The sequence below is a fragment of the Pyrgilauda ruficollis genome, unplaced genomic scaffold (assembly GCF_017590135.1).
Source record: "Pyrgilauda ruficollis isolate IOZ18807 unplaced genomic scaffold, ASM1759013v1 scaffold1, whole genome shotgun sequence".
Classification (NCBI taxonomy): Eukaryota; Metazoa; Chordata; class Aves; order Passeriformes; family Passeridae; genus Pyrgilauda; species Pyrgilauda ruficollis.
In genome coordinates this window covers 1,432,196-1,458,893 of record NW_024508100.1, presented here as the reverse complement: position 1 = coordinate 1,458,893, position 26,698 = coordinate 1,432,196, and the positions used below count along the sequence as shown (strand labels likewise).

At 45.9% G+C, this 26,698-nt stretch overlaps 1 protein-coding gene and 1 long non-coding RNA gene across 4 annotated transcripts in view; one reads left to right on the top strand and one right to left on the bottom strand.

Annotated features, from left to right (window-relative positions):
- Nucleotides 1-21,558, bottom strand: part of FGFRL1 (fibroblast growth factor receptor like 1) — a 168,062-nt gene extending 146,504 nt beyond the window's left edge. Inside the window, exons 1-2 of one of the 3 annotated variants that reach the window (XM_041472195.1) lie at nucleotides 21,034-21,558; nucleotides 19,563-19,672 (exon numbers count right to left, since the gene is read on the bottom strand). In XM_041472195.1, coding sequence (XP_041328129.1) covers nucleotides 19,563-19,623 — 61 coding nt within the window. In that variant the 5' untranslated portion in view covers nucleotides 19,624-19,672; nucleotides 21,034-21,558. Of the gene's footprint in view, nucleotides 1-19,562; nucleotides 19,673-20,394; nucleotides 20,475-20,756 lie in introns of those variants that run through there. The other 2 variants (XM_041472117.1, XM_041472278.1) reach the window with 2 other exon arrangements.
- LOC121356262 lies at nucleotides 19,113-20,397 on the top strand. Its single transcript, XR_005955537.1, has 3 exons — nucleotides 19,113-19,169; nucleotides 19,286-19,371; nucleotides 19,740-20,397. It is a non-coding gene; the product is annotated as an uncharacterized LOC121356262 (long non-coding RNA).
- Nucleotides 21,559-26,698: the final 5,140 nt, after the last annotated feature.

Below are 26,698 nucleotides of genomic sequence, written 5' to 3'. Positions count from 1 at the left end.
TCTACAGACATTATGCCTCCCATTGAGAGAGGAGTTTGGTGGTACCTGAGACTTCTGCAATGAACTGAATCTCATGCCATAAGGAAAAGTTTTGTCTGTGTAAGGAAATGGGCTGGCTCACATACTAATCCTTCTAACTCTCACTGAAGCCTGAGGGTAAATTCATATATATTGGCCTTAAATTAGCCTTTCCTTTTCCACTTCAAAGAAGCCATTCCTGATTGACACCAGAACATGCTGAAAATCAGATCCCATCAGCCCTCCTTCACCTCTAACTTAGACACACAGAGCAGAGGCACCTGAGGGGTCCCTCGTCTCTCTTTACAGGAGGAAAATGTGCTTTTAGGGCATGAAGAATCTCCATCTCACACAGGTGAAGAGTGGGACAAACAAACCCTGTTCTGCAGCACAGCAGGGGCTGGATGAGCTTTTCTCTCTCCCACTGTTGAAAGGACCACTGGGCTCTGCACAGAGCACTTTCTGTTGGTGGCTTTTTCCAACTGCTGCCACAATTGGATGCCCCCTTTCGTGACAGTGGGACTCCAGGCCATGGTGTCCATCTTTTCCAGTTCACAGGAAGCAGGAGCTGCTCTATCAGCCCTGTATCAGGCCATGGTGAAGGCCACCAAGTCCTCTGCGTGCGTCACCAGCCTCGTCAGCAAGGGCAGGATTTGCAGCACGAACCCAGAAAGGAAAGTTTTGCTTCCAGCTCCTGATCCACCACCCACAACTCCTCCTCCTGGATCCAGCTACAGTCCCTCTGCTAGGACTCTAAAGAAAAAAAAAGTTGTTTTCAGGGTCACTGTGAAATGATGTTGTTTTCAGCAAGCAGAACTGCCTGAACTTAATTTACTGTACATCCTGTCTGTACTTCACAATGAAAACACCACGCAAAGTTGCAGGTCAGACCTCTGAGCCCCTCCTGCTTGTGATGCTAATTCCTGCATGGTGATGAGAAAGCCCCAAGGGCTATTAATCCTTCCCACTCTGGGGTATAAACTGATCACCAGGAGGAAGGGAAACCACCTCTTCCCTTAAATACATAAAGTATTACACACATAGGAGCAAGAAGCCTGTGTGTGAAGCTTCCAGACACAGCTGCTCTGCAGACAGTGACCAAAACATTTCATAGGAATACAGAGCAATGTCCTTGGATGTTTAACTGCAATGTGTCCTCAGGCACACCTGGCAGGGAAGAGCTGGGGGCTCTGGGTAAGAGTGATTGAGGATATTAAGTAGCTATGGAGAGAGATAGAGCCTATCCAGCTCTAAAAACTCATTGTGGGGGAGGAAAAGCTGAGTGGGAATTGCTTGTGATTAACCTGAAGGTTTTAATTACTGGTACTGCATGCAGATGTGCATGAGCTATATATGACTATGGCAGCATCACCATTAGCTATTCCAGGAACTTAAATATGGCCAGGACTCAGCTCTTGGGTGCATCTAAATTGAGGTGTCAAACTCCCATTACAGTCTGCAGAGAGATGATCAAGTCAATATTGCCTCAAAGCCCTACTTACCAACATCTCCATCAGCTGAGAGGGCAGCTCAGACACCAACACATAAATTATTTTATCCATGAGCTGAACACTTCTCATGATGTCTTGGCTTCAGGTTGCAGGACAGCATTCCCATGCCTGGTGGGGTGAGCCCCATGGAGAGGACAAAGGGGTCCCCTGGGGCCCCTTCCCCATTTGTACCCACATCCTCACACTCCCCAGCGGTGCAGAGGCTCCCTGCCCACCCACAGACTCAATGCAGCAGCACAGCTGGTCAGAAAATCATCTGCAGACCTGCAGATGCCATGGGATTAGTTCTACCTGAGCAGGAGCACAGGGAGGGAGCCAAGCCTGTGGGTTCCTCTGGACTGCCCTGATGCTCCCTGCAGGCAGAAGGCAGCATGAGAGGGGAGGCAGTGAGGAGAGCCCTGTGGGCAGGCAGGAGTTTTCAGAAACGCTTTTTCATTCTCACTAAATCCTCTATCCAAACCTTTCCCTTTTGCTGAAAGTCTTTGCAAACACTAGCAAAACCTTTCCCGTTAATCTTTCTCCATCTCCCTAAAACAACACAGACTGTCTGTCTCCAGGGAAGGCTGTCACAGGATATGGGGGAGGAATCTATCATTTGTAATGTACGGAAATATAACTTACATATATCAAAGGCATTTGCTGCAAAAAAAAACAAATACGCAGCAGAGATTGGGAGGCCAAACCCTCATTGCCTCCAAGCTACTGTGTTTAGCAATCAGTGTGAGCAACAGCCTGAGCAAACCCAATTAATTTGATTTGTAGATTGCACAGATTAGCAATTGTGTTCCAGTGGTAAATCCCACAAGGAGCCCCTCTTGCTTACATTTCTGTACAGCTCCTCATTTGTTACCTGAATATGTAAAGGCACCTATCTAAATCCCTTCCATTTCTTTACTGCCAGGCATGCAGCCCTGGCTTCCAACAGCATCTTCCGACCAAGATCTGTCCAGATCTCTGCAAATTTTAGTTCTGAAAACTTTCCAGTGTCCATGTCAGGAATATAAGCAAAAACCATGACCCTGAGGCACTGAGTGGCTCAAAAGAGCTGTTTACAGGCACTCTGGAAAACAACTGAGCTGTCTGTGGGACACTATTTCTGATGGGTTTCACTGCAGCCACCAGCCATGCCAGGGCTTCTGCACTCTCCAACACCTCTGGCTTGATCCAAATTTAACATTCAAAGGGTTCAGATTCAAATGTGAGACCCTTGGCATGATAACAACCCAAAAGAGGGCCATCTAAGCAAAAGGAAACACCTCAGTCTGAAAATTTAAAATGTTGTATGACCTACTGTTGGAAGGAAAATTATTCCTTCAGTTTTATCTCAAGTAAAAATGCCTGATGAAGAAGTATAGTATAGTCAAAGCTGCATGAGATCCTAGTAATGTTTGTTTAAAGCCAGAGATGTCCCTTTAAAATGAGGTCTGTGAACCTGGGAAAAAAAAATAACAAAACAAAACAACCAACCAGTGAGGACAGAGGGGTAGTGAAAGCTTTTTTCCTAGTTTTTTAGTACTGTATCTACTAAAGAAACATGTTCTGCTGGTTAAAATAAAAAAAAAAGCAAGATTCTACTGATATTGACTGGATTTCAATATTTCTAAAAACATGAGCACTTCATAAATACACTGAAATATTCTGTCATCGCCAGACAGAACATGCCAGTTTTCTATAAATATAGACATCTGGCAGTGGTTTCTTCTACTGCTATAGATTTCTGGTGTGAAGAATGCTATTTTGTAAGCAAATGCATGTTGGAAATTAATTTCATATGCAACAGGTTACATTAAAGAGCAAGAAAGATTTGCTGGGCAGAAGCACGTAACAAAACCAGTGCTCCTGACCCTCTCTGTGAGGTTGCCTTCACAATACTGTAGACATAAAATATGTTCCTCCAAGCAGTGCAGTGAAGCTTAATTAAAGCATGCCCACAAATTGCATTGAAATTTGAAAAGGGCACTTAGTTTGGCATTGTAATTCCAGCCATGGTGAAACAGCACTGACAAAACGATGAATATTAAATATCAGCAAGTAAGAGCCTGCTTGGTACAAACCACCTGAGGGGTACCACAAGCAACAGCCAGGTCTATAAAATCCAGTGCTGTAGGGCTATGCCATGACTTTTAGTCTTTCCTTTTTTTTTTTTTTTTTTTTTTTTTAATATAGGGTTTCCAGTCATATCTATGTCCTAATCTGACCCATGGTACAACCATCCACAGGGTTGCATCAGACAGAGGGCAGAAAAAAATTCTTTTTTGTGAGGGCAGTGAAGCACTGGAACAGGTTGCCACATCTCTAGAAGTGTTCAAGGTCAAGTTGAGGGGGCAGCCTAGAGGAAGGTGTCCCTGCCCATGCCAGGGGGTTGGAACAAGATGATTTTTAAGGAGTCTTCCAACCCAAACCAGTCCAGGATTCTATGATTCTATAAAACTGGGGACACATAGAGTAATTACAAAGAGGTGAGGATGGGGAGAATATCTTACTTCACTGAGGACTCACCTGGGCTGAAAATGGACCCTAATATCTCACTCTAAGGGTGACAGAAGATCTCTGTGTTAGGGCATGGGCTATGCTTTCTATCCACATCTGCTTTGCTCTATAAACTCCCTATCGCAAAGTTATTAGCATCAACAGATAGATCAATTTCTGACTGGAAAATTTTCCTTTCTGGTTAACATAAGCCAAGCATAAACACTCCCTCAGAGGTTAACAAAAGCCAGCAGCCCAAACAGGGACAACTCTGCAAGAAAAGGGGAGTGGGAGTCAGGGGGAAGTTGAAAAGACAATTAATCACAGGTTTTCATACACCTTAACACACTCCTGCCAGTGATCAGGCATTTAGAGTGACTCTGCGTTGCTCCTCACCCCCTTTAAACCCTTTTGGGGGAAATTTTGGGGGAAATATTTTTCCAAGTGGAGACATCACAGCAGATCCCAGAGCCATCCTTGGCATCCAGCCCCCACTGTCCACCTTCCCCACTCCCTTCAGTAAACACCACTAATTCCCCAGCTCCATCAGACCCTTTTTTTTTTTTTTTTTTTTTCCTTCCAAATCAGCCTAAAAGCATTTTGGTACCAAAGACAAAAAGAAAAGCAGGGAGGACCCACTAAACCCAGAGTCTCCAGACAGCTCTCAGCGTCTGTCAAATGCTTGCTAAAAAATCCAAATAAAGACAAACCCAAGCAGCCTTGATACCTTGTGTTATCTTTGCAGGCTGGCTGCTGCCTTATCAGCTCTGACAGAACCCAGCATTTAAGAAAAATTCAGTAGTCTTTGGGTGGAAGTTAGTTCCTAAAAAAAACACGCAGCCGAATTGCTGGAAGTTGGTGCAAGAGGAGAGGGTGAATGGGTAAGAGATGGTCTGAAAGGTCCCACTGTGGTCTTGCTGTTCCCTCTCAGGAAATACACTGCCATGTAAGATTTTCAATTATTTATTCCATAATTCATTCCTCACTTTTCACATCCACTGCACAGGCCAAGAGCTACAAGGCTGAACAATGGCTCCAAATGCTGCTTGCTCACATTAGGAATGAGAATGGAATGGAATTAGGACAGAATCCAGGTAAAGCCACCAGCTCTTCATACCAGGTTTTCAAGCTCATCAGAAATGGATGAAGACCTTCTGACCATGACTGATGCTGGTCTTAAGTGCCACTGCCCTGATGGGGAGGACAAAGATGTTTTATCCTCATCTTCACTTATAAAAAAAGATGCCCTTTTTGGATAAATTCTCTGTGAAAGGATTTGGATGTTGTGGAGCACTTTTTTCATGAAAAGCAAAAGTTCTGTTTGCTTTCACACATACCTCACCATGCACTGTGCATTTTGGCAGCCCCCTCACACAGGAGTTGGACTTCTCCTGTGCAAAGGCATGAAGGTCCTGCTCTTGAAAAAGTTATACAATAGTTATAAAACACCTTTGCTTGACATTAATTGATGGGTAGAACAAGTTAGCAAGAGAGGAGCTGTCACAAGGCCAAGGGCTGCTTTTCAGAATCTCATTTGTAACGTGACAGAGGGAATAGCTGGGGGAAGGAATCAGCCTCTTGTCAACCCCAGAGGGAAGGACAAACAGACAGACATTCCCTGGGGAGCTGCCCTGGCATTACAAGCCCCTCTGACAGAGGGTGAGTGGCTTTCTGCCTCTGACCTGACCCTTTCTCCCCCCGAGAGTCCTCACAAGTCTTCCTAAACAGCTAGCAAAACCTGAAGTGACACAGCTGGGCTCCCAAAATGACCCTTTTTCTTTATTTTATTTTAAATTTTTGCCCAAGATAACACTGCAGGGGAGGCAGAGGAACAAAGCAAAGGGAACTGCAAGAGTAGAAGGTCCTCAGCAAGTATTTCTTTAAATACAAGAAATCTCCAGGTGTTTGAAGTATGTGCCTGAACACTTGGAAAAAAAGAGTTTGAGAACAGAGACTTCTCTAGTTGCAAAAGTGCATTGAAATCCTTGGGTTTGGACCTCCCCTTGTGTGCCTCCAGTGTTGTGCTACATGGGTTCAGTGGATCCAAACTGGGATGAATTCAAATGGATGTGTCATACACTATTTTCCGTGTTTTATTTGACTTTAATTACTTCTTAGCAGTACTGCTGTTTGAAAAAAATCTTTCTCAATTGAGGGTGTTGGTTCTGCCTAGGGCTGCCTGGCCCTTTTCCACTGAAATGCCCTTTCAACAACCACCAGAAGCCTTTGCAAGGAAAATAAAATCTTTTGGAAGATCTCTTTTTCTGTGACTGTGTGAAAATTTGCCTCTCTCAACTCTCTTTCCTTCTCCCAGATTTTAGGCTGGTTGTTATTTCCACCTGTCTAGAAGGTGGAAACCCGTGGTGGGCTCCAGCAGGGTGTGGAGCAGCACTTGGAAACAGTCAGACCTTGCTGGTAGCGTACATGAAGACACTTTGATGGTGATGAGGATGGTAATAACAGTAATAATGCCTGAATAATCTGAGTATTTTTTTTTCATTCCAGGAGTTTTGATGGTTGTTTCTATAAAAAATAAGCATGGTGTAATGCAATCTCTCCCTGAAGTCAATGATGCATTGTGCCCAGCAGAGAGGGGAAAAATGAACTTGCAATTCACACACATGAACCACGGTGGATGTTCAGTGCAAGGCTCCAGCCTGTGCATGAACAAATGCTTGCATATGCTTCACCTTGGCCACTGAAACAAGTTCTGGGGACAGAATTATTTGCCTGGTGGGTCTGTATTGTAGCAGCAGCAAGAAATCCTTATCAGGGCAACATCTGCTTTGTACAGGGTGCAAAGACACCTCATCATTCTGGGGGCTAAACAGTAAATAAAACTCAGCTGACCAACAGGTCTGGTTTTGGAGGGGCCCTTTGTCAGAGTAAAACAAAGCCTCTATCCAAAGAGCTGCTGCATTTAACACGGTTGCTGTCTGTTCTTCGTTCTGAGTTCGACAGCCCTTAGCACAACGACAGCGCTTCGGTGCAATGAGGACTTCCAGGCACTAACCCCAATCTAAAAAAAATAGTAGTAAAATCACAGCAGCTACAATAACACCTTTGCCTTTTGCTGTGTCATCATACCAACCAAAACCTCTGCTCACTTGCTGACCTGCTCTCTGAGAGCAATATTAAATGTCTCAGATGTTGCAGTCCTCCTCAAGCTCTACCTTAATGTATCTTGTAAATACCCTCAAACACATGCCACAGACAGAAGGCCCTGAGTCAGTTTTAACACTGTGTTAATTACAGCAGAAAACCTGTTCAATTAATTTGTAGCATTTTTCATCTGCCTCAGACAAGTTATTGGGTTTGCAGTTTGGGGTTCTTTTTCACTTTATAGTATCTGCCTTACCCTTGCAGAGGTAAAAGGGAAAACGCCTGTAAGTACACAAAGAAAACAATCCAAATCAAAATGCCATTAAAATTCATGCAGTGTTATTCCTTGCTGCTATTATTTCAGTTAGACTCTGGTAACTAAGCTGTTCCCTTTTTTTCTTTCAAACACTTGTCTCAGTGGAAGTCTGATGATGTTTTTCCTTCTGGAGAAAGAAATCCCAGAGATGTATTTTCAACCTCCCAGCTCAGTGTTTCCTAGATATTTTGAATCAGGCAGGGACTGTTGCCAAGATTCACAATTTCCCCAGATCACCACACACCCTCACACTCTCAGTTTAAAGCCACCACAGATGCAGGGATGGACTCTGGAGTGGTTCTTACTGCCCTGTTCCTGTTGTCCTTGCAGTCCATGAGCCAGCGTGGGAACCTACACTTGTCTCTCTTGCATTGCCCAAGAGGGACCCATGGTCCAGGTGCGAGAAGGTTTGGCAGATTTTAAAGCATATTTAAGAAAAAAAAATCCTTTTCTTTTAATAGGTAGAGTTATTGAGTACCAGGTTCTGATCTTCACACCTGTACCTGACTTTAGTCTTCCAAGGCAGAGTAAGCCCAGCAGCCTTCATATGGGTACTGATACATACACAGGATCTTCCCCCCTTTCCAAAAAACTGGATCAAGAGGCAAAAGCCACAGCTTCTCCAGGGTGCTGGGTCATGTTTCAGAAGGTTAGACATGTGTCAATCACCCCTGGACAGAACTCCTGTACCACGTCTCACTGGTCAACATAAACATCCCCTTCCAGAAATCCCCTAAAAGTGCTGTTGATGCAGCCCTGCAGCATTACCTGTTTAGCCTGCTGGCTCTCTTATTCTCCCTGGAAAAATGTTTTCACCCACAGGGAGTATTTTGGCCAAGCTGTTTTCTCTGCCTTATTTTTGCAACCTGCTGAAGCAGTGTCAGTAGTCAGAAGTTTTGCAGAGACAAAGCCAAGCTTGAGGAGAAACTCCTGGTGACATCCCACATTCACCTTGGCCCCAGGGTGGATACACACTGTGCCTGGACCAGAGGGAACACCTGGTTGCCAGCAGTACTGGTTGCAGCCACCTTTGCTGCCCACTGTGCTTCTCATGAAGCAACTCCTTCCTTGCAGCAGGCAATGCCATAGGCAGGCCAGCAAACGCTGGCAGAATTACCTTGCCATTTTCCATTTCCACAAAATGATCCTTCTGCCTCAGAAGACAAAAGCAGAGACAGAGGAAGGAAGGTATCACCCATTTCCCCATAAAATCCCTCCAAATTTCAAGGGATCATTGAGACAAACAGAAAATTGTCACGATGCAGAGTGTGAAAGATGCAATCTCCCAGTGCAGAAGGTCCAGCAATACACTACCCCTGAGCTGAACCAAGAGCCAAACCAAACATGACTTTTCAGTCTTCACATTCACTGCCCCCAGGCTATGTTACATTTTACCCTGTGGACCTTGATGCATTTGAGATTCCTAAAGAGTCATTTTATAAATGTTCCCATAAATATCCAGTCCTTCAAAGTACTGAGCCTTCCTGCCATAAGCGGGAACAGAAGAAAGGACTTGCTGCCTGTAAGGACACTGCGATATTCCACAAGCTCAGCCCATGCTCCTCTAAGAATTTAAACCATCACATTTTTTCCAGGTTGGCTTCCTGCCCAAGTTTCCTCCCCAAAACATCCAAAGCAAGGTCAGAGGAGCTCTCCCCCTGGCACAAGGGAGTTACCAGGCTGGGAGCAAAGGAGGACAAGGACAGGCCAGTGATGGAGTCAAGTTCAGTCATCTTCAGCTGCCATGAAGTCACACCTGAGAAGGATTTACTGCCAGAATCTGGAAAAGGAAGGGGAGTCCTATTTGTGCATCTAATGACCCAACTTAGCAGGACAGAAACCAAGTGCTTGACCTTTCTCAACATCATGTGAAGCAAATATGACACGGCTCCAGCATTATCTACCAGGCACAGGTGCATGACTGCAATTAGAAATGACCAGCATTTCACACATAACAGCACCTTTCAACCCAACTCAGCCCATCCAAAACCACTTTGAAACTCAATTACCATTTTCTTCCCAACCAGCCTTCCCAGCTCCCGTGCCAGCTCGAGCAGCACCAAATAATTCCCCATGAAGTCTCACAGCTGTTATTTGAAAATTAAATTGGAAGTCACAACACCTCGCTGCACGCTGATAGATCTTACACATGGCATTTGGTTTATCCCAACACCATTCCTCACCCCCACCCCTAAACCAACTTCCGTGGAGAACAATGCTGCTGGTTTGTGTCCACAACAGATTTATTCCCCCCTTTCCAGCAGCTCACAACGCCCACACCTTCAAGGGGCAGTAGCTGCTTGAAGCAAAGGGTTCCTTCTGGTTTCTGGAAAGAAAAGGCTGCCCTCTATAATCAGGGTATTGTTCTCCCTAAACGGAGCCAGACTCTGTAAACACGCTGCTCTGCACAGCGCTGGAAGGGTGAATGCCAGCCTGTGTATACATACATGCAGGGAATGTGTCCTGTTGTAAACAACAGTGAATTATGGTAATTCATTTCCTCTGCCTAAACAGTGCTAATAAGCTACGGGAAAGGAGGAGGAAAAAGTAAACAAGAGTCCATTACAAAAAGGTGAGGGGGAGAGGTAACCAAATAACTCCACCAAATGTCTCCTCAGGGGAAGGACATTCACAGCTCAGACGGGCTCCACACAGCCCTCCCTCCGTCCTGCTGGAGGTGGAAATGTAACAGCAACAATTTCTTTCTTTTCTTTCCAAAGATTTCAGCCTGTTTTCACGAGTTCAATCTTGTGAAATGGTAAATGAGCCCCCACCAGTGCCCTGATCCACAGCGACTGCATCCCTGGGGGCTTTGCACTGCATGTGATGTGAGTGCTCCAGTGACCAGGCCAACATGAATAGTCAGAGCCTATTTGTGATTTTCTAACAGGAAAATAATTTCACTAAGCAAACTGCCATGCTTTGACTCAAAACCCTGATTAGCACAGTTTGAAAACAGGGCAGCATACTGTTCTGGGAATTAACTTGCTTGACCCCTAGTCTATAATGGCACTCAAATAATCTGTGAGTCAGACCAAGTTGAAAAACTCTTGGAAGACCACACTGAAAGAATTTACTGGATTTATTGGATTTTCTTGGATAAAAGAAAAATAAGCTTGGAACTCCATTTAGTCTGTGGCCTTCAGAAAGACAAGCTTTTTCTCCTGACAGTATCTAGAAGAGGAAGAATGCCTATGCTGAGCAGCACTTTCTGGGTCTCTCTTTAATGCACTGGAAACTCTCAGTAAATAGTCATAATTATTATAAATATGCAGGTCTATTGCTATGACTACTTTTGAGTAGCACCCTTGCAGTAGCTTTCTTTGGTATTGATGGTAAAGTGAGGGACAGATTCCTAACCCGGTGAATCTACAATCCTCCTCCAAACAGGAATACTCAAGGGGAGGAGAGCCCTGAATTTACCTTCAATTTAAATATCCAGAGGCTACTTTAGCAATTGCATACAAGGACTACTAGTCTGATGTTTCCAATGAACTTCCAAGGACAAAAATAAACCTGTGTAAATCACCATCACAAAATACTGCCTGAAATCCTCCAAATCCTCTGGCCTACTCCTGTTTGAGCAGGCAGGAAATCAGGAAAAGCATTCTGCCTTATGAACACAAGCAGGACTTTGCTCTGGTCTAGATAAAAGACTGACCCATCCCCACCTTATGGTTTGTGCAGCTCCTGAGCAAAATGCTCTCACCAGCCTCTACTTCTTTGTATCTCAGAAACAATAGCTGTGTGCTCAGAGCAAACACCTTCAGAGAACAAATCCAGCAATTAGCAATCAACTACCCAAAGCCACTTCCCTGCATATGCAAATATCTCCCTAACAGGTTTATGATTCCTTGCCAATCAAACAAGGCAAAGTAAACACCTGCTTACTGTCCTGGCCATGACTAAGTAGAAAGTTTCACTCTCATTAGCCCTTAATGAAATTAGCCCTGCCAATACTGCATTTCTGATTGGCTGGGAATAGCAGGGAGGAGGAAAGATACTCATCAGCTCTGATCTGTTATTCTAGTTTTATATTAACTATTGCAGATCCTGATGAACCCTCCCATGGCGTGGTGCCACCCTGCACAGAACTGAAGCTCAGCCTGGTCTTACAAGGCTCCAGTTTCTGCTCTCTGGTAGGATTATATATTTAAATCCTACTCACACCTACTCAGCCACAACTCACTGAACTGAAAGGGACTATCACCTTTGTAATCCAACCCTGGACATTAAAATATGAAATGACTTAACAGAGCATGGAGCCTGATCTCCATGAAGCCTGACCTCCTCTCTGGAGGAGCTGTCAACTCCTCCCCAGTTTTTCCATTTCAAACTGCCCAAAATTACATTAAACCCTTTCCAGTGTTCCTCATCTGGATAAAGAGACGCTGGAATTGCCACCAAAATGTTGTGTTAGTCTGCAGAAGAACAGGGGAGATTTAGATTCACCCAGAAGGTGAGCAAGGTGGCTCACAGCACCCTCTCTCTGAAGGGTATCCACACCCTGCAGGAGTTAGAGCCACCAGTTGAATACTGACTGGTCAATGACAAACAAGCATCCTCCCTTCCTTCCACAGAGTCTGGAGTATCCCTGGGGAGATATTCCACAGTGTTCAGAGGTTCATCCTGTTACTCATTAACCCTTCCATCCTTGACACGCAGTTCATACACCTGTAGCTCATCTGGCACTTGTCATTGCTTAACCAGCAGTTACAGATGTGTTACAGAACTGTGTTAACAGATCTGAGAACAACCACCGAGAAAAATAACTTCCTCTGTTACTCCAACTCACACAAATCTGTTAGAGAGGAAGGAGGAGGGAAAGAAACCTGTTCACAGTGCTCCAGCATCTGCAGCTGCCTAACTCCAGTACTTTGGCTTGTGCAGCTGAGAGACTTGAACAGCTTTCCCTTTTCCCTTCTTTGTGGTTGATTTGGCCTTGCCCCATTCACTTCTGTCTAGAACAAAGGAGATTAAAATCCATACAAAGCAATAGCAAAACACAGCACAATGAAAGCACCCCTTTTACATTAGAAGGCTTTTACTCAGTCATACATTGGTCAAAAGCCAATTGAGTCTCACACCTGTATGTGAGGGCACCTGGGAGGACACAAGAGACGAGAGAGCCACAGCACAGACTTGGAAAAGCTGCATCCCAACATCCCCTTCCAAGTCACACACTGCCTGCTCAAGATCCTCTCCCAGGGACCAGCAGGCCTCAAGAGCAGGGGTACACTAATTAATCTGGGCTAAATTTTATATTAGGGGTTGGCTAACACATTTCCCACCATGTTCCTCTCCAGCTTTTTCCCCTCTCCCAGTATCCTGGGCAGAACTAACAAGCCCAAAGTCACCACAGAGATGCTGTGCCAGTCCACATTAATAACTAACTCTTAAGGTTATCAGTTCAGGGGGTATGTGGAGCAAACCTAGCAAGGAGAATGTGAATTTTTAAAAATGCCTATTGCACAAATTAAGTCCACATTTCCCTATTCGTCTGCTGTTCCTATGTTTTTATCTGACAAGCACAAACACTGACAGCTCCTAAAATACCCACCCAAGTCAATGCCACCCAAGTGGCATCTAGGGTATGACACCTCTTGCATTACTCACTTGACATGACACCCAAGATTGTGTGAATCTCTCATGAAATAAATTTACCACATACGAGAAGAAATTATTTTGTGTCCCATCTAGCTGGAAACCACTTGTAGAGAGGCTGAGCATAGAGGTGCAGGCATCCTGAGAAACATTAACCTGCTCCAAGGAGCCTCTGTTCCCAATTTACATTTTTCTTCTTCCCTTAATAAAGCTCAAAGTAAGTCTGAACACTTAATGGAAGAAGTAGCCTGGAGTTATTGGCTGAATTTCTTCATGAAAATTGGAGTGTCTGGGATGAAATAACAAGTTCAGGTTCCTCACAGCACTGCAGGACACTGTGTTTCTGCTGTGATACCAAGGGGACACTGAGTAATCAAAGCAACCAACCAAACTCCACTCAGCCCAGGTTTATTTGATTGGAAAGGCTGGGGGGGGAAATAAGAGATGGGAATGGATTTAGCAACAAACAGCATACACTCACTTATTAAATAACAGGCAATTTTTGAGCCCATCCAGACTCAGAACACTGCCCACAGGATGGCTCTCTGTCTTTGGGGATAAACCTCTCTGCAGCAACCCACAGTTTAAGCAGTGAATTTCCAAATTGTTTTCAGGGCACACTCCACCCATCAAGCAGAGCTGGCAGTCAGTAGAAGCAAAATGTGCTTTTCTAGAATAAAAATGTGAGTCCAAGCCTTGCAGTCAAGCAGGTGAGTTGCACATTTAGCCCATATCCCCTCGGCTGTCACACATGGAGTGGGTATCACAGATCATCTGAGTAAGTCATCCTTCAGGGATGGATCCAAAGCCTATGGGAGTGAGTAGGAGTCACAGCACCAACACTCACAGGCTCTGAATCAGGTCCTAACCTGTCACAACTGGCATGGGCTGCATTTGCTTATCTCACACGACATCAGGACAGCACAATCAGATCAAGCTCGCTTTTGGAAATATTTTTCTTTTACCATAGTACCACAGTTACTATAACAGAGCAGCAGACTGAACAGATTTGCATCAGACAGAAGTGTTTGCAACTTCTGCATTCACACTGGCTCCACTCTCAAAAAGTTCCTTATATGACCAAAAATATTTCACCTTGCTGCAAAAGATTAGAGCAGGTAAACACAGCTAAATAGGTACAGGGGTGTTATTACCAGAGAAAGCCCAAAGTAAAGGCTGATTACAGAGAAAAAGATAAGGAATAGAAATCCAAATTAAATGTTCCAAACAATATCAAATGCATTTTAGCTTGAGCAGCCCATCAGAAAATACAGGAAGAGGTCAGATGAAAGACAAATTACTTGAAACAAGACAAAATGAGGAGGGTAATGAAAGAAATGTGAGAAAAAAGCACTTCCACCAACTCCTGTAATGCTGGGATACATTTGCACAGATCCTTTTGGCAGCTTGGTTTTACAAGTCACTGCAGACACAAGTAGGAGCTTCACGTCTTAGGAAAATCAGCTGCACCAGTTCAAATCTCACTGAATAAATAAAGCTATGACTAAAGGTTGTTGAGGTTTTGTTTTTTTTTTTAATTCAACCTAGGCACAAGAGGATCTCTGCATTATTATTATTTTCCTCTTTCAGTGGAAATTTTTATCTCTTTCAGTAATTAATCCAAAAATGCACAGGCAGACTCTACTGCATTCACACTATTCCATGACGAGTATTCTGCACCCAGATGTATCAGTGTCACTTATGGTGAGACAGAAACTCAAAAAGGAATTATCAGAGAGGATATTGGAAAATATCAGCTCTATCAGCCAACTCATGTCAAATGAAAAACTTCAGCTTTAGTTAATAAATTGGCACTAATAGCCCCAAATCTTGAAAAAAGAGTTCCTACTTGCTAGCAAGTGTCACTTCTTTTTCAATTTTGAATTTTTTTTTTTCCTGGAATAAACACTTTCCTGTAATATCTCAAGCACCACCATGGCATATGAAAGCAGCTTCTGTGGCTAAGAGTGAGGCTTTGGAGCCCAGCCTTTGCTGTCTGCAAGTTCATCCCAGAAAAGAGACATTTGGATGCGCTGCTTGCGTTTTTTAATGAAGGTCAAAGAAACATATGGACTTGAAAAACAGAGTTATAAAAACTTTAGGGAAAATGTAGATGTATTTGAGCAATTTGCTGAGTTTTGTAATATTCCTAATTAAAAACAAATAAAATCAACCCTAATTTTCCAGTATGACGCACACTGAATTTTATGTTTAAACTCGGCCTCAATTTAAAGCGGCCGACAGCCTCAGAAGAAGGGAGGAACCAGCGTTTAAAAAATAACCAGGATTTTCTTAGCACGTCATGTTGACTCTAGGTACAAGTCATGCTGACAGATTATTCATGAGCAAGTTCCCCAAGAGCAAGATCCAAAAAATGCCCCAAACTTCTCCAGAAGATGTGCTGTGACTTCCATAAAATCTGAATCAGGCTGTTAGATCTGAACATGCTTCTCTTTCACAAGCGAGAAATTACCTAATCATTCTATCTGGTAACAACCACTCAACAAGAATAAAGGCGTAATACAAAAGGCAATAACCATCTCTGTCCCATTACCATTTTTTATGTTTTCTGTGTTTACTGAAGGACCCTTATAAACCCTAAAGTTTACTCTTATAAACCCCAAAGTTACAGAATGGGAATTCTATTCATCAGAACGAAGAACTCAACTTCCAAGACATTAAAAAAAAAACACCTCTAGCAATCTATTCCCTTTTCTTCAACATTAAGAGAAACCAAAATGGCACATAACATTATTTCTGCATGAAACTGTTGAATTTTGGTGTGGCCCAATCAGCAAATTCCCTGTAAAGCAGACACCAAGCAGGTTTGCAAGCCAAGGTCGCACGGAGAAGTGCCAGAACAGAAAGCAATTAAGGTCCCGTTCTTCCCTTCCCTACGCAATGCACCGAAAATGAAATCAACATCCAAACTAATTAGTTTCCAGCAGAATATCAGTTTACTCGCTAACAGGAGGGTGGTTACTGCTCTTACCAAAAACTTCTAAACATACCATACAAAATCTTGCTTAAGCCATGGGACCAAGCCAGGCACATCCCAACGTTACCATATACGGTCACCAACGCGAATATGATGGCAACTTGACAGATTTGGAACAAATATTGCGTTGTTGGTCACTGAGATAACACAGGCAGGAAAATATCAGATTGTATTACCTGTGTCCAGCCGGAGGTGTGGCATGGCAGGAGCTACATTGCTACAGGACATAGTCGCTAAAGGTTAGTGACCCAGCACGGCATTAATCCCTGCAGAGGACACTGAAGACTTTATGCCCAGTATGGGGCTGCTTGGAGAGAGCAGGAATGGAATAACATGAGGGATGAGCTGCTGGACCTGTGCTGTTATCCCAGGTTCAGAGCAGATATTATCTGTCGAGGCTGGCAACCAGGCTGAAGCTGCCAGGCTGAAGCCACACGCCTTGGCTGTCAGCTGGAAGGCACAGTCCCTCTTAGAAAACCACAGCACGCAGGTTTTGCTCTCCAAGAGTGGGCTTTGAGCACACAGGCATTCTAGTTTTCAGCCACAAGGGAAAGAAGGGGCTTGGATATCTACCAAAATAGCTCCCGGGGAAGACTTTTTGGTACAGGCTCCCTTCAGGAGATCCTTAGCCTGGAATAAGATTGGCCACTGAGAAGTATTCCAGACCAAGTTTTTTGGAAGGTGTACAAAAGCCCTTAGTCAAAGTCTTTCAACCCCAAAAGCATTGGTTCAAACACAGGCAGAGCTACCTCACCCTTAATCCCTTCAAACACAGACAGTTCTACCACCTGTACCTCTAAAATCAGACCTGCTCTCTATTTTTCCGGGATACTTCAGAGGTATTGCCTCTTTCTTAAGAGTTTATCTTAGTTTGCTAAGATATTCCATTTTTTAGTGACTTCTACATCAGTGATGAGATACATTGGTGGGACAGAGCCAGCAGGCACAGATCCGACCCTGGAAAAACGCCCCTTTTTGCTGGGAGGTGGAAAAAAAAAACCTGCCAGCCAAACCCAATCAGTCATTCCTGTAGAGCCCTTTGCCTTAAAAGGTGTCACCTAAATAAAGATGTAAAAATAATACAACGTAACATTTAATGCAAGATTGCAGCTGAGCATTCAACTGTCAGGAAATATCAAAGCTGGAGCGCGTGGGCAACTTAACTCTGCCCCCTTGTGCAGATGCACCATGGCACAGCCCTTCCCCAAGCATGGGCACAGCATTCAGTCAGCTTCAAATGAACACCCTAATTACAGCATAACCTACTTTTGCCTAAAATGAGTAGAAAAGAAGGACCATCACTTTCCCAGAGAACCTCCTCAGCCACCTTCCTCACTTGATCGCCAGCCAGCAAGCACCTATTTAACTTCTGATGCCTCAGATCAGGAGGTGCTGGCACACTTCAGGCCACACATGTCTAACCTGCAATCAGGACAAAGACATGAAATGCTGTTTGACCAAAACAAAGCGCCCTTCTTCCTCCAGAGAAGAGCTTCACGACCTCAGGCTGAGATTTGGCTGAAGGACTGCCTATAAAACCCGAGCGACCGTGGCAGGTAACGTTTACAAATCTCCAGCGGCCAAAGCCCTTGTAGGAGGCGTTCAGAAAAACTCTGCAGGCACATGAAAAGCCTGGCACATTTTTCCAAGAACCTGAAATTATCCCAATGTAAACACCTAACAATTGGAGATAACTGTCAGCACAAAGTTTCAAAGTTCTGGGAAGTGTCTCATCTCTGTTCACAAGTTCGATCTTCCATCTACCTCCTTCACAATCAGAAATGTTCTCCTTCTCAAGGAGGTCTAAAGCAGGAATTAAATGTCAGAATTTTGTTTCTGTTTTCACAGCAATGACTCCTTTTTCTTCTATAATTCCCCTCTCTTCAGCACACAAATGAATGACATTTTTCATGGGTTTGGCCCTGGCTTTTAACCTCTATCTCTTGATAATTTTAAATAACCAGCACCATCTCTCCATACACTTACAGAATGGGTTTTTCTAGTTCTGAAAAGTGTTCAAATAATCCAATTACCAATATGATCCTATCAAAGTTATATTTAAAAGACCTTTCCACAAGAAAAATAATGATGTCCTGAAATTACTGCTGTTAATTTTCTGTCACTTCTTCACATGGCAAGAGCCCACAGCGCTTCACTTTCCAGGGGCAGTAAGTGTAAGAGCAAGACAATTGCAAACCAAATTTAAACAGGGTCAGCCAGTAAAGGAGCCGATACTCAGCTCACATCAGAGACAAGAATCTTTTTGTCTTCTCCTGCCCACTTCAGATCTTTTCCGGAACTCCACCAACTTCTCAGGTCCATTGCAATAATATACATCCATGAAGTCATCTTAATTCACACACTGCTGCCCATCGCCCACAACTTAAACTGAGTCTCCATTGTAAGCCTTGCCTGGAATTCAGACTTGAAGGAATTACAGCCTATATACTGTTTTCTTTTTCATTCAGCTTCCAGCCAAATCATTTTATAGTGCTTTTGCCTCCATAAAATATTTGCTTGAGAGCCAATGCCAAAAAAAAAAAAAAAAAAAAAAGCAGTGCACTAAACCAAACTTGAGTTTTCAGAGTAATGCTCCCCCTCTCCTTTCCCACCCTCACCCCCAAGATTTATTTTTGGCAAGTTACAGCCCAAGTGAAGGGCAAGATTAAACCTTTTAACTCGCAAGTCCTTCACATTGGACGACTTCAAGGTCTTATAACAATTCACAAAACTCCGAGACTGTTGGGAATTGCAGCTGGAGCAATCTGCATCCAAAAGTTGTACCCCTATTCTCCTGGAACAATGCAGTCCCTACTTTGTGACCAGGGGTGGGGGAGCTGAAATCCTGGATTCCCATTCAGGCTAAGGACAGCACCCACCAAGGTACAACACAGGCAAAGCGCAGGAAGCGCCACCGCTCCTTGCACTCTGATCCCAGAGCTTTGCTAAAAGCACCTTGCCATAAAGAAACTTCTTTTTTTCCTACCCCCATCATTCCCAAGTCAACGTATTTCAATTTGCCTCTGGAAGGGTAACCTGTTTATTGAAATCTGATCAACTGCTGGAGCCTCAACGCTCAAATACTCTCTCGCTGTTGGGAACTGTCATTTGTCTGTCACCGGGGAAGTTAATGGATGTGTTTGTTTAGTTTGTAAGTGGGAATACACAGGGCAGAGGCTGGAGGGATTACAGGAGGGGAGAGGTATTTCTGATCCACAGAGGAATGCAGCTGCTTTTCTTTAAAATTGTCTGTGTATTTTTACACAGGCACAAGAAAAGCCCCTGGAAGTTCACCTGTGCCTAACAGACCTCAGCAAAGCCGCAGTGACCGCGCTCCATCCCAAACAACGCAGGTAAGGAGGCACCACACGTGGGCACGAGCCTGCACCCCTGTGCAGATAAAAAATGTGCAGGGGACGAGTCCCTGCTGACAGCAACTCCCCTGGGGGATCCCTCCGGGGGCACCACGGGTGTTAGCAGAGCCCACGGGGCAGAGGGGAGGGACAGAGTCACCGGGTGATCGCAGCAAGCGTGGTCCCCTTACCTCTCGCTGAGTCCGAAAATGCAATTATCCCTGCCAAAAGGAGCGCCAGCTGCAATTCCATTTTGAAAACCAGATCCCGCCGTATCGCACAGGCTACTGTCCTCTCAGACCTGGGCAGGAAAAAAGAGAGCAAAATAGTTACTGGGGGGAAAAACTGAACAACCCTCAACTTTGCAGAGTTTTAAATCCCATTCAGAAGACTGAGAAGAAGAAAGAGCAAATGAAAGAGCAACGTACTTGTAATTCATTCCTTGGTGCTCAGTGAGTAAAACTTTGCCCTCCTCTCTGCTTTAGCCTGATATAAATCAAGAACCCACTGAGGCCAGTAAGCTCCTCTAAGTTTACAGTTAATGCATAATTCTTTAGTATCCTGTACAGAACCAGTCTGGAAGGCAAACAAAACGCTAGCAAGTGGCCATAAAACAAGATTTCAGGTTAACAATTTGCGGAGGAACTTGGTGGAAGGGGGAGGAGGAATGCTACCTCTCCCATCAGCAGCCCAGAAAACTTTGTGTTGCTGCTCCAGTGCCCCTCAGCCAGTCTCCGCTCTGGGTACGCGCCTTCCTCCACTCCGAGACTTCTCCGTACAGCGCTGATTCCTCCTTTCCTCTTCTTCCCCCCGCCACCCCCGCCACGCTTTCTCCACCAACAGCCCCACTTGTTTCCGTGGGCTCCAGAGGTGCGTCCCAAAGCGCAACCGCACTTAATTACCCAGATTCTTGAAGATGCCTTCGCTGCGATACGCACGCCCGGGGAAGATCAGGTTTACATTAATTACACCCCATTCTCCTCCTAAAACTCTCACTCTCTAAACACTGTCTGGATTCCTCACCCTTGTAAACTCCCCGCTTTAAACACCCCGTGCCCCCAGGACACACAACAACCCGCGTACAGCATCCAGCACAGCAAACGCGGCCGCTCCGCCGTTCGCTCCCGTTCGCGGCGGGCAGCGGGAGCGGGGGGCGGCGGGGCTCGCCCGGGGCGCAGCGCGGCTCGGCGGTAACGGGATATTCGCCGCCGGGAGCCGGGGTCGCGGAAGGGAGGGACGAGCGGGGGGACACCCGGCGCGATGCCACCTGGTGCTGCCCCGCGCCTCGGGGCTGCGCTGGCGGCTCCCAGCTGTGCGCTACGCGGCCCCGGCGCGGTGTCCCGGAGCGGTGTCCCGGCCCGGGTGGCGGTGCGGGGAACACTTACCTTGGCTGCTGCCGGGCTCTAACACTGCGCTCTGGAGCCCATCCCCGCCGCTCGCCGCCTCATGCCCTCCGCGGCCACGGCGCCCGGCGGGCGCTCCGCCGCCGGCTTCTACCTCATCCCCCCCTCCCCGGGGTGCCGGGGGCTGCCTGGGGGTGCCCTCCCCACGGAGCGGCTCTGCCCCTTCACCGGCTTTTGAACAACCTCCCCCCTTCGCCCCCGCGGGCGATTTTTTTCCACTCGAGAGTCACGGGCGAGGAGGTCAGGGAAAGGGGGAAACCTTGTAAATTATTTTTTTTCCTGCTTTCCGGGCCGGGCTGAGCGTGTGTGTGCGGGGAGGGACAGCGGGGACCTGCCAGAGCCTCCGGGGCTCCGCGCCGCGGGATGCCCGGTGATGCCGTCCGGCGGCTCGCCCAGCCGGAATCCCGTTTAAGGAGCGAGGGGAGGAGGGGAAAGGGGCTGGGGAAGGGGAGGGGAGGGGGGGGGAGAGCCGGGGAGCGAGAAACCGGCGATAAAGCAACTTTCCCTGCAGGGCTTTGTGGCGGTGGGGGCCGAGCCGCCGCGGAGGGCGGTGCGGGGCCGCCCCGCTCCAAACTTCGCACCAATCCCCGGGAGCCCCCGGCAGCGCCCGCCCTCCGCCAGCCCCGCTCCCCTTAACCCTTTGCGGGCGGCAGCGGCGGCTGCGGAGCGCTCGGTGCGCCGGCAGCGCGTCCCGCAGCCCCCGCTGCAGCCGCCGCTGCCGAGCCCGCACCCCCGGTGCCGCGGTGCCGACCTCGCCGTGCCCCAGAGCATCCCCTTCCCCGCACCCCCGTAAGCCCAGCGGCGACCCCGCAGCCTCCCCGCACCCCAGGACCCGTCCCGGCCAAAGCAGCCCTGTGCCCGGGCCAGGAGAGAGCCCCGGCCGTGGGAACCCACCGCGCACGCAGCCGGGGAGGGACGGGGGCGGCTGCTCCGTTTTGATCTCTCGGCTTAGATGCAAATGATGCCAGAAAGAAGCTGGCCTGAGCTAAACTTAACCAAGTGGAAAATAAACTGTGGAGATGTCAGTTCCTTATATTAACTGTTACAATTATTTATTATTTACTTTCAAACACGACTCGGCTGATGCATCCGCTCTTACAGCAAATCACTCTTCATACAGGATCAAAACCAACCTGGCAGAATTCACCAAACAGACTAAACAAACGACAAGAAAAAATATTGCCCCAATGGCTAAACTTTTTGTATCTCAAAAGAAATATCATTACTGTTGATGTTATAGTTTCTTAGATCTCTTACTTGATATGCTCCAGCATGAAGACCTCCTTGAAAACAAAGTTGTCCCAGTACTAGTTCAATGTGATAGGCACCAGAAGAACGCCTAAACCCAAGCCAAGAATTAGTTTGAACATCTGTCTTATCTGTTTTGTTAGGATTATGAAATCACACCCTCTATTTTTATTGTTATTACTAAATATTTTTACTTAGTGGTTCCTGACAACATTAAATCTTGATACACAAAATCAATGTGAAAAGCATGTAAGACTAAACATATAAACCCCTTGAGCCAGAAACAAAGTGGCTGACAACACTGTTTTTGTATTTTACATATTTATATCATCATTTTTATCATTAAAGTTAATTCAGCTGAGAAATCCCAGATGGACTCCTCCTCCTATCAGGCAATAACTTCAGCCTCATTGATTTCAAAGACAGTGTTGATTGAGGGAAACCTTCAGGACTTAACCTACATGGTCATGTTCATGCCATGCCTTCTGATAAAATCACTCTAACTTGCAGCAGAATGAGAGCTCAGCTTCATGCTGCATCTTGGGATGATGTGTAAAACACCTCTTTGTAACATTTTACAGCCATTTCACCCCACAGGAGTCAAGGTCTTTGTCCCAAGGACATCACCACACAGGTGATCCAGCCCTAAACCTATGTACATAACCTCTGTTTCCGTGCAGACTGAAGCCCAAAGCAGCCTCAGTTCTGGTGCAGATGTGGGACATTGGTTCATGGGCAGGTTTCCCACCAGGTTAGAGGAACCTGGCTGACACACCTTGTTTTTCTAGTCATGCACAGAGGCTTAAATCCCAGATACACCATGACTGTCTTGTCTCAGACTGTCTAGACTTGGGTTAGCTTTCTCTGGGCCTCAGTCAGCTCAGAAAGAAAAGATCTTCTTCCAACCCAGGCTGTGCCTAAGCCCAGCACAGAGGATAAAAATCCCCGAATGGATCCACTCATTCCATCCTCACTTCCGTATTGAAAATCACATGTGTGCCTTTGGAGACTCCAACATCTCCCAGACTGAGAATTTCTCTGCACAGTACAACTGTAAAGCAGCAAAATGTCTCCTGCAGCCTTCCACCAGTGTGAAGTTCTGGGAGATGAAGAATTACAGAGGTGGCACACAAGAAGTTAAAAATTATTCAGGTGCCTCAACACCTTCTGATGCCCTTTAAGCCCTTTCCTTATAAAGCTTTTTAAGCTTTTTAAGAATATGATTCCAAATGATGTTGCAAAGGGCTTACATGGGGCAGGGTATAGCGCCCACAGCTTCCATACCCCAGGCTAAAATAACCAGAAAATAAACCTTTCTATTCATCACTATTTTAAATTTTTTTTTCAGGGGCCTGAAAGAAAGTCTGAAATCCGTGCTGTAGGCTTCATCCATCTCAATCCCAATACCATAGCAGAGGAATAAATGTAAAATATTGATACAAGAAAAATAATTAATATTCCTGAAACAGTTCCTAGTTTATCAGAAACAAAATCTCATGTTGTTTTCTCAACACTTCTACCTAAAAAAGGAAACATGCAGAGCTGTGTTTTTCTTCTGGGCTGGCTGTAATTTGCAGGATGATTGAGTAGTCTGAAAGTCAACAGCCCCAGTTTGCTCCTGCACCCCACGGTCCTGAGACAAGGCTGTGGGAAAACAGCTTTCTGGAGCTGACAAACAAAAATGAATGCTAAGCAACGAAATACGTGTCTCCACATGGCCTGAGAAGCAGCCTAACAGTCCATTTGTATCCCAGTTGTCCCCAAAGCCCTGTTTCCAGACCATGGCTTTTCAAATTTTGCATGGCTGTGATGGTCTGCTGAACATCCATCCCCAGAGTGACTTTCCTTATGTCTCCAAAACCACAAACTGGATTTTTCCCAGCTTTTCTACCTCTTTTCTCACAGGAGCCACTCACCTCCGCTATCACAGAACTCCACTTCCCCGCATTTTCTCCCTTCCAACTTGACAGTTCATCCTTTTCTTTTCCCCTGCAGGTGACCTGGGACACCTTCAGACTGTAATTCCTAACCTGTTCCAGTGATTCTTTTTTTGTTTGTTTGTTTTCCCAGCTGCAGGTGGCAGCCACGCAGCCGGATTCCCCGTGACACGCAGTGCTCCAAGCGAGCCGGGCTGGCAGCGCTGCCTTGCCCGAGGAGCACGGGGCCCGTGGCACGGCTCCATGGGGACATGCCACCGGGGCGCAGGGCGTGCGGGGCTGGGCGGCTCCGCGCAGCTGACGGAGCACGTGAAGGTGATGGAAGGGCATGACCAGGATTAGCACATTCCCTCCACCTGCCACCCCGTCCCTGCAGGCCTCCTCTGGTTACCCAGCCACGTGGGGTCAACCTGAGCATCCCTCCCGGATGCCTGGGGAAGGGGGTTGATGTGGATGCAGGGAAAGGTGAGTAATGGGATTGATCCCTGGGTGGGTCAGTTCTGATAGAGCATTTGGCATGTGACAGGGCAGCACAGAAAATGTCACATGAAATTAAAATTCTCCAGGGAAGACAAGGAGCACAAAACGCACTTTTCCATTTGCACAACACCAGAGTCACTGCCTGCTCCATTTAGGCCTATAGCTAAGGCTGAAATGGTGTTTTTCAGAGAAAGCAGAATCACTGTCTTCCCTATATATGGTAACTGAGACCCAGCTATAACCTAGATAACATTTAGAGGGGCTGAACGGGCAGATGGAAAGATCAAACAGGGTGGTACTGTGCTGAAATCTATGCCACGTGTAAATATACATTTAGTCCCTTAGAATAGGTTTGCTCTAAGTGGTGTTGCAAAGAAACAAATGGTTCATCATATGCATGTGGTTCACTTTTATACATGAAGCATGAACGCCAATGTCTGACAGAGGGAAAGGTGATAACAGGGTTAGGTGTCCTATCATCCAAACCTTGGGTCCTGTGCAGAATGCTGGGAGGTCCCATTTCCCCATGGCCATTGTACCGGGGCTTTTCTGGCTTTTCACAGGCACAAAAGATCCCCCTGCTACCTTGTGGGTCTCTGTGTTGGTCTGAAGCACCCCCAGGAGAGAGTTCCCAGCCCTTTCACCGAGGACCGGTCACACACACTGCCCAGCCTCGCTGTGCCTGGAGAATGTGCTCGGATTTCTCATTGGTGCTAAATCTGCACATGACAGCATCTGCAGGCAATCACTTCCACCATTCCCAGTTGGGCAGGAGGCCCTGTCTCTCTTGGCCAGGTTGGGCACGCTGTGTCAGCGCTCCCTGGCACCGGGGAAACGTGACAGCCCTGAGCAGAGTCCAAGAGGTGCTCGGGGAATGCCAGCCCAGCCCAGCCCAGCCCAGGAGGACACATCTCTCTGGCAGCGTGAGTCCCTCATGCTGCCTTCCCAGCAGCTGCCAAATGAATTTCAAGGTCTCAGTGCCTGGGACACAGTAGTCAGCTGCTTAGCTCATGTCTCCAAGGTGGGTGACAGCAGAAGAAAACTCCTTGCTCCAGGCTAAGCTGAACTCCCCTGCTGAAGGCAAAGCTCGCTTGTGCAGGAGAAACAGCATCCTAAAGCAGCACCATGAAGTGCAGGCCTATATTCCCTCTGTGAGATCTTCAGACAACCTTCTCTGCTCCAAAAGGGTATATAAGAAGGTCCCAGTGTAATAAAACACTACAATCCATGCAAAATTCTCCTTCCTTGCAGGAAAGGTAAGAAAAAGGAGGGGGTTTAGATCAAGAAATCTAGATGGAAGAACACACAGAAGGTTTTAGACACACAGGGCCCAGACCTCATCTGCTTTTTCTGACTTCTCTCAGTAGATCTAAGAAAAGATACTACATCTCCAGCAAAATCTGATTTCCTTCTACTCAACAACTAACCATGATCACAGGAATAAACCACATCTGAGCACCATTTCCAAACTCCTGTTCAGGATGGAGAATATGGTACAAAAAGCTTGTGGCAGACTAGTTCGCCAATTGTTTAAAAGAGTTATACTCCTCCTTTTGTTAATTGTATCTCATTCCTCTTTTCCATATATCTTTGAATCACTCTGTGCTTCTTTCCACTCTTAAATATTTGAAGGCAGTTCTGTAACTCTGCGGTTGTTCAAACTACAAGTAGTTAAAGTTTCCAAATGTTCTCCATAAACACATCCTTCCTCAGGCCCCTTATCCTTTATATCACTCAACACTGGTTTCTTGGAGTCAGTCTGACACTGATGTATGAAGGATTTGATTTTGCTTTCCTTCTACATCTGGCTAGAACAAGAATAATCCCACTGGAGCCATTGGAATCATTCTAAGTGAGAAAAAAAAACCTGATCAAACCAACAGACTCATATGAGCAGCCACTATTCAGTCCAGGTAGGCTGAGCTGAAGACTGAATTTGCAACCTTTGAATCTAAATATCCCATTCTGGGAGGAGACCACAATTTTGAAGGCCTAAATCTCCTCCAACTACTTCCTCACATCATCCTCCTGTTCGAGGAAATTTGTTCACATTGATTCTGGGTTTAGCAAACAAACGTAGCATACATGAAAGAAGAGCTGTGAAAAATAACAAAAAAATAAAAAAGCCCAATATCAACAGACAGAATGAGAAACAGAAATGTCAAGTATTAATTGCTGAACAGACGTGAGGAATGTTAAGGGAAAGTGTTTGGGGATTTATGTTCAAAAAAATAAGACAACTTCCCAAACTATTTCCTT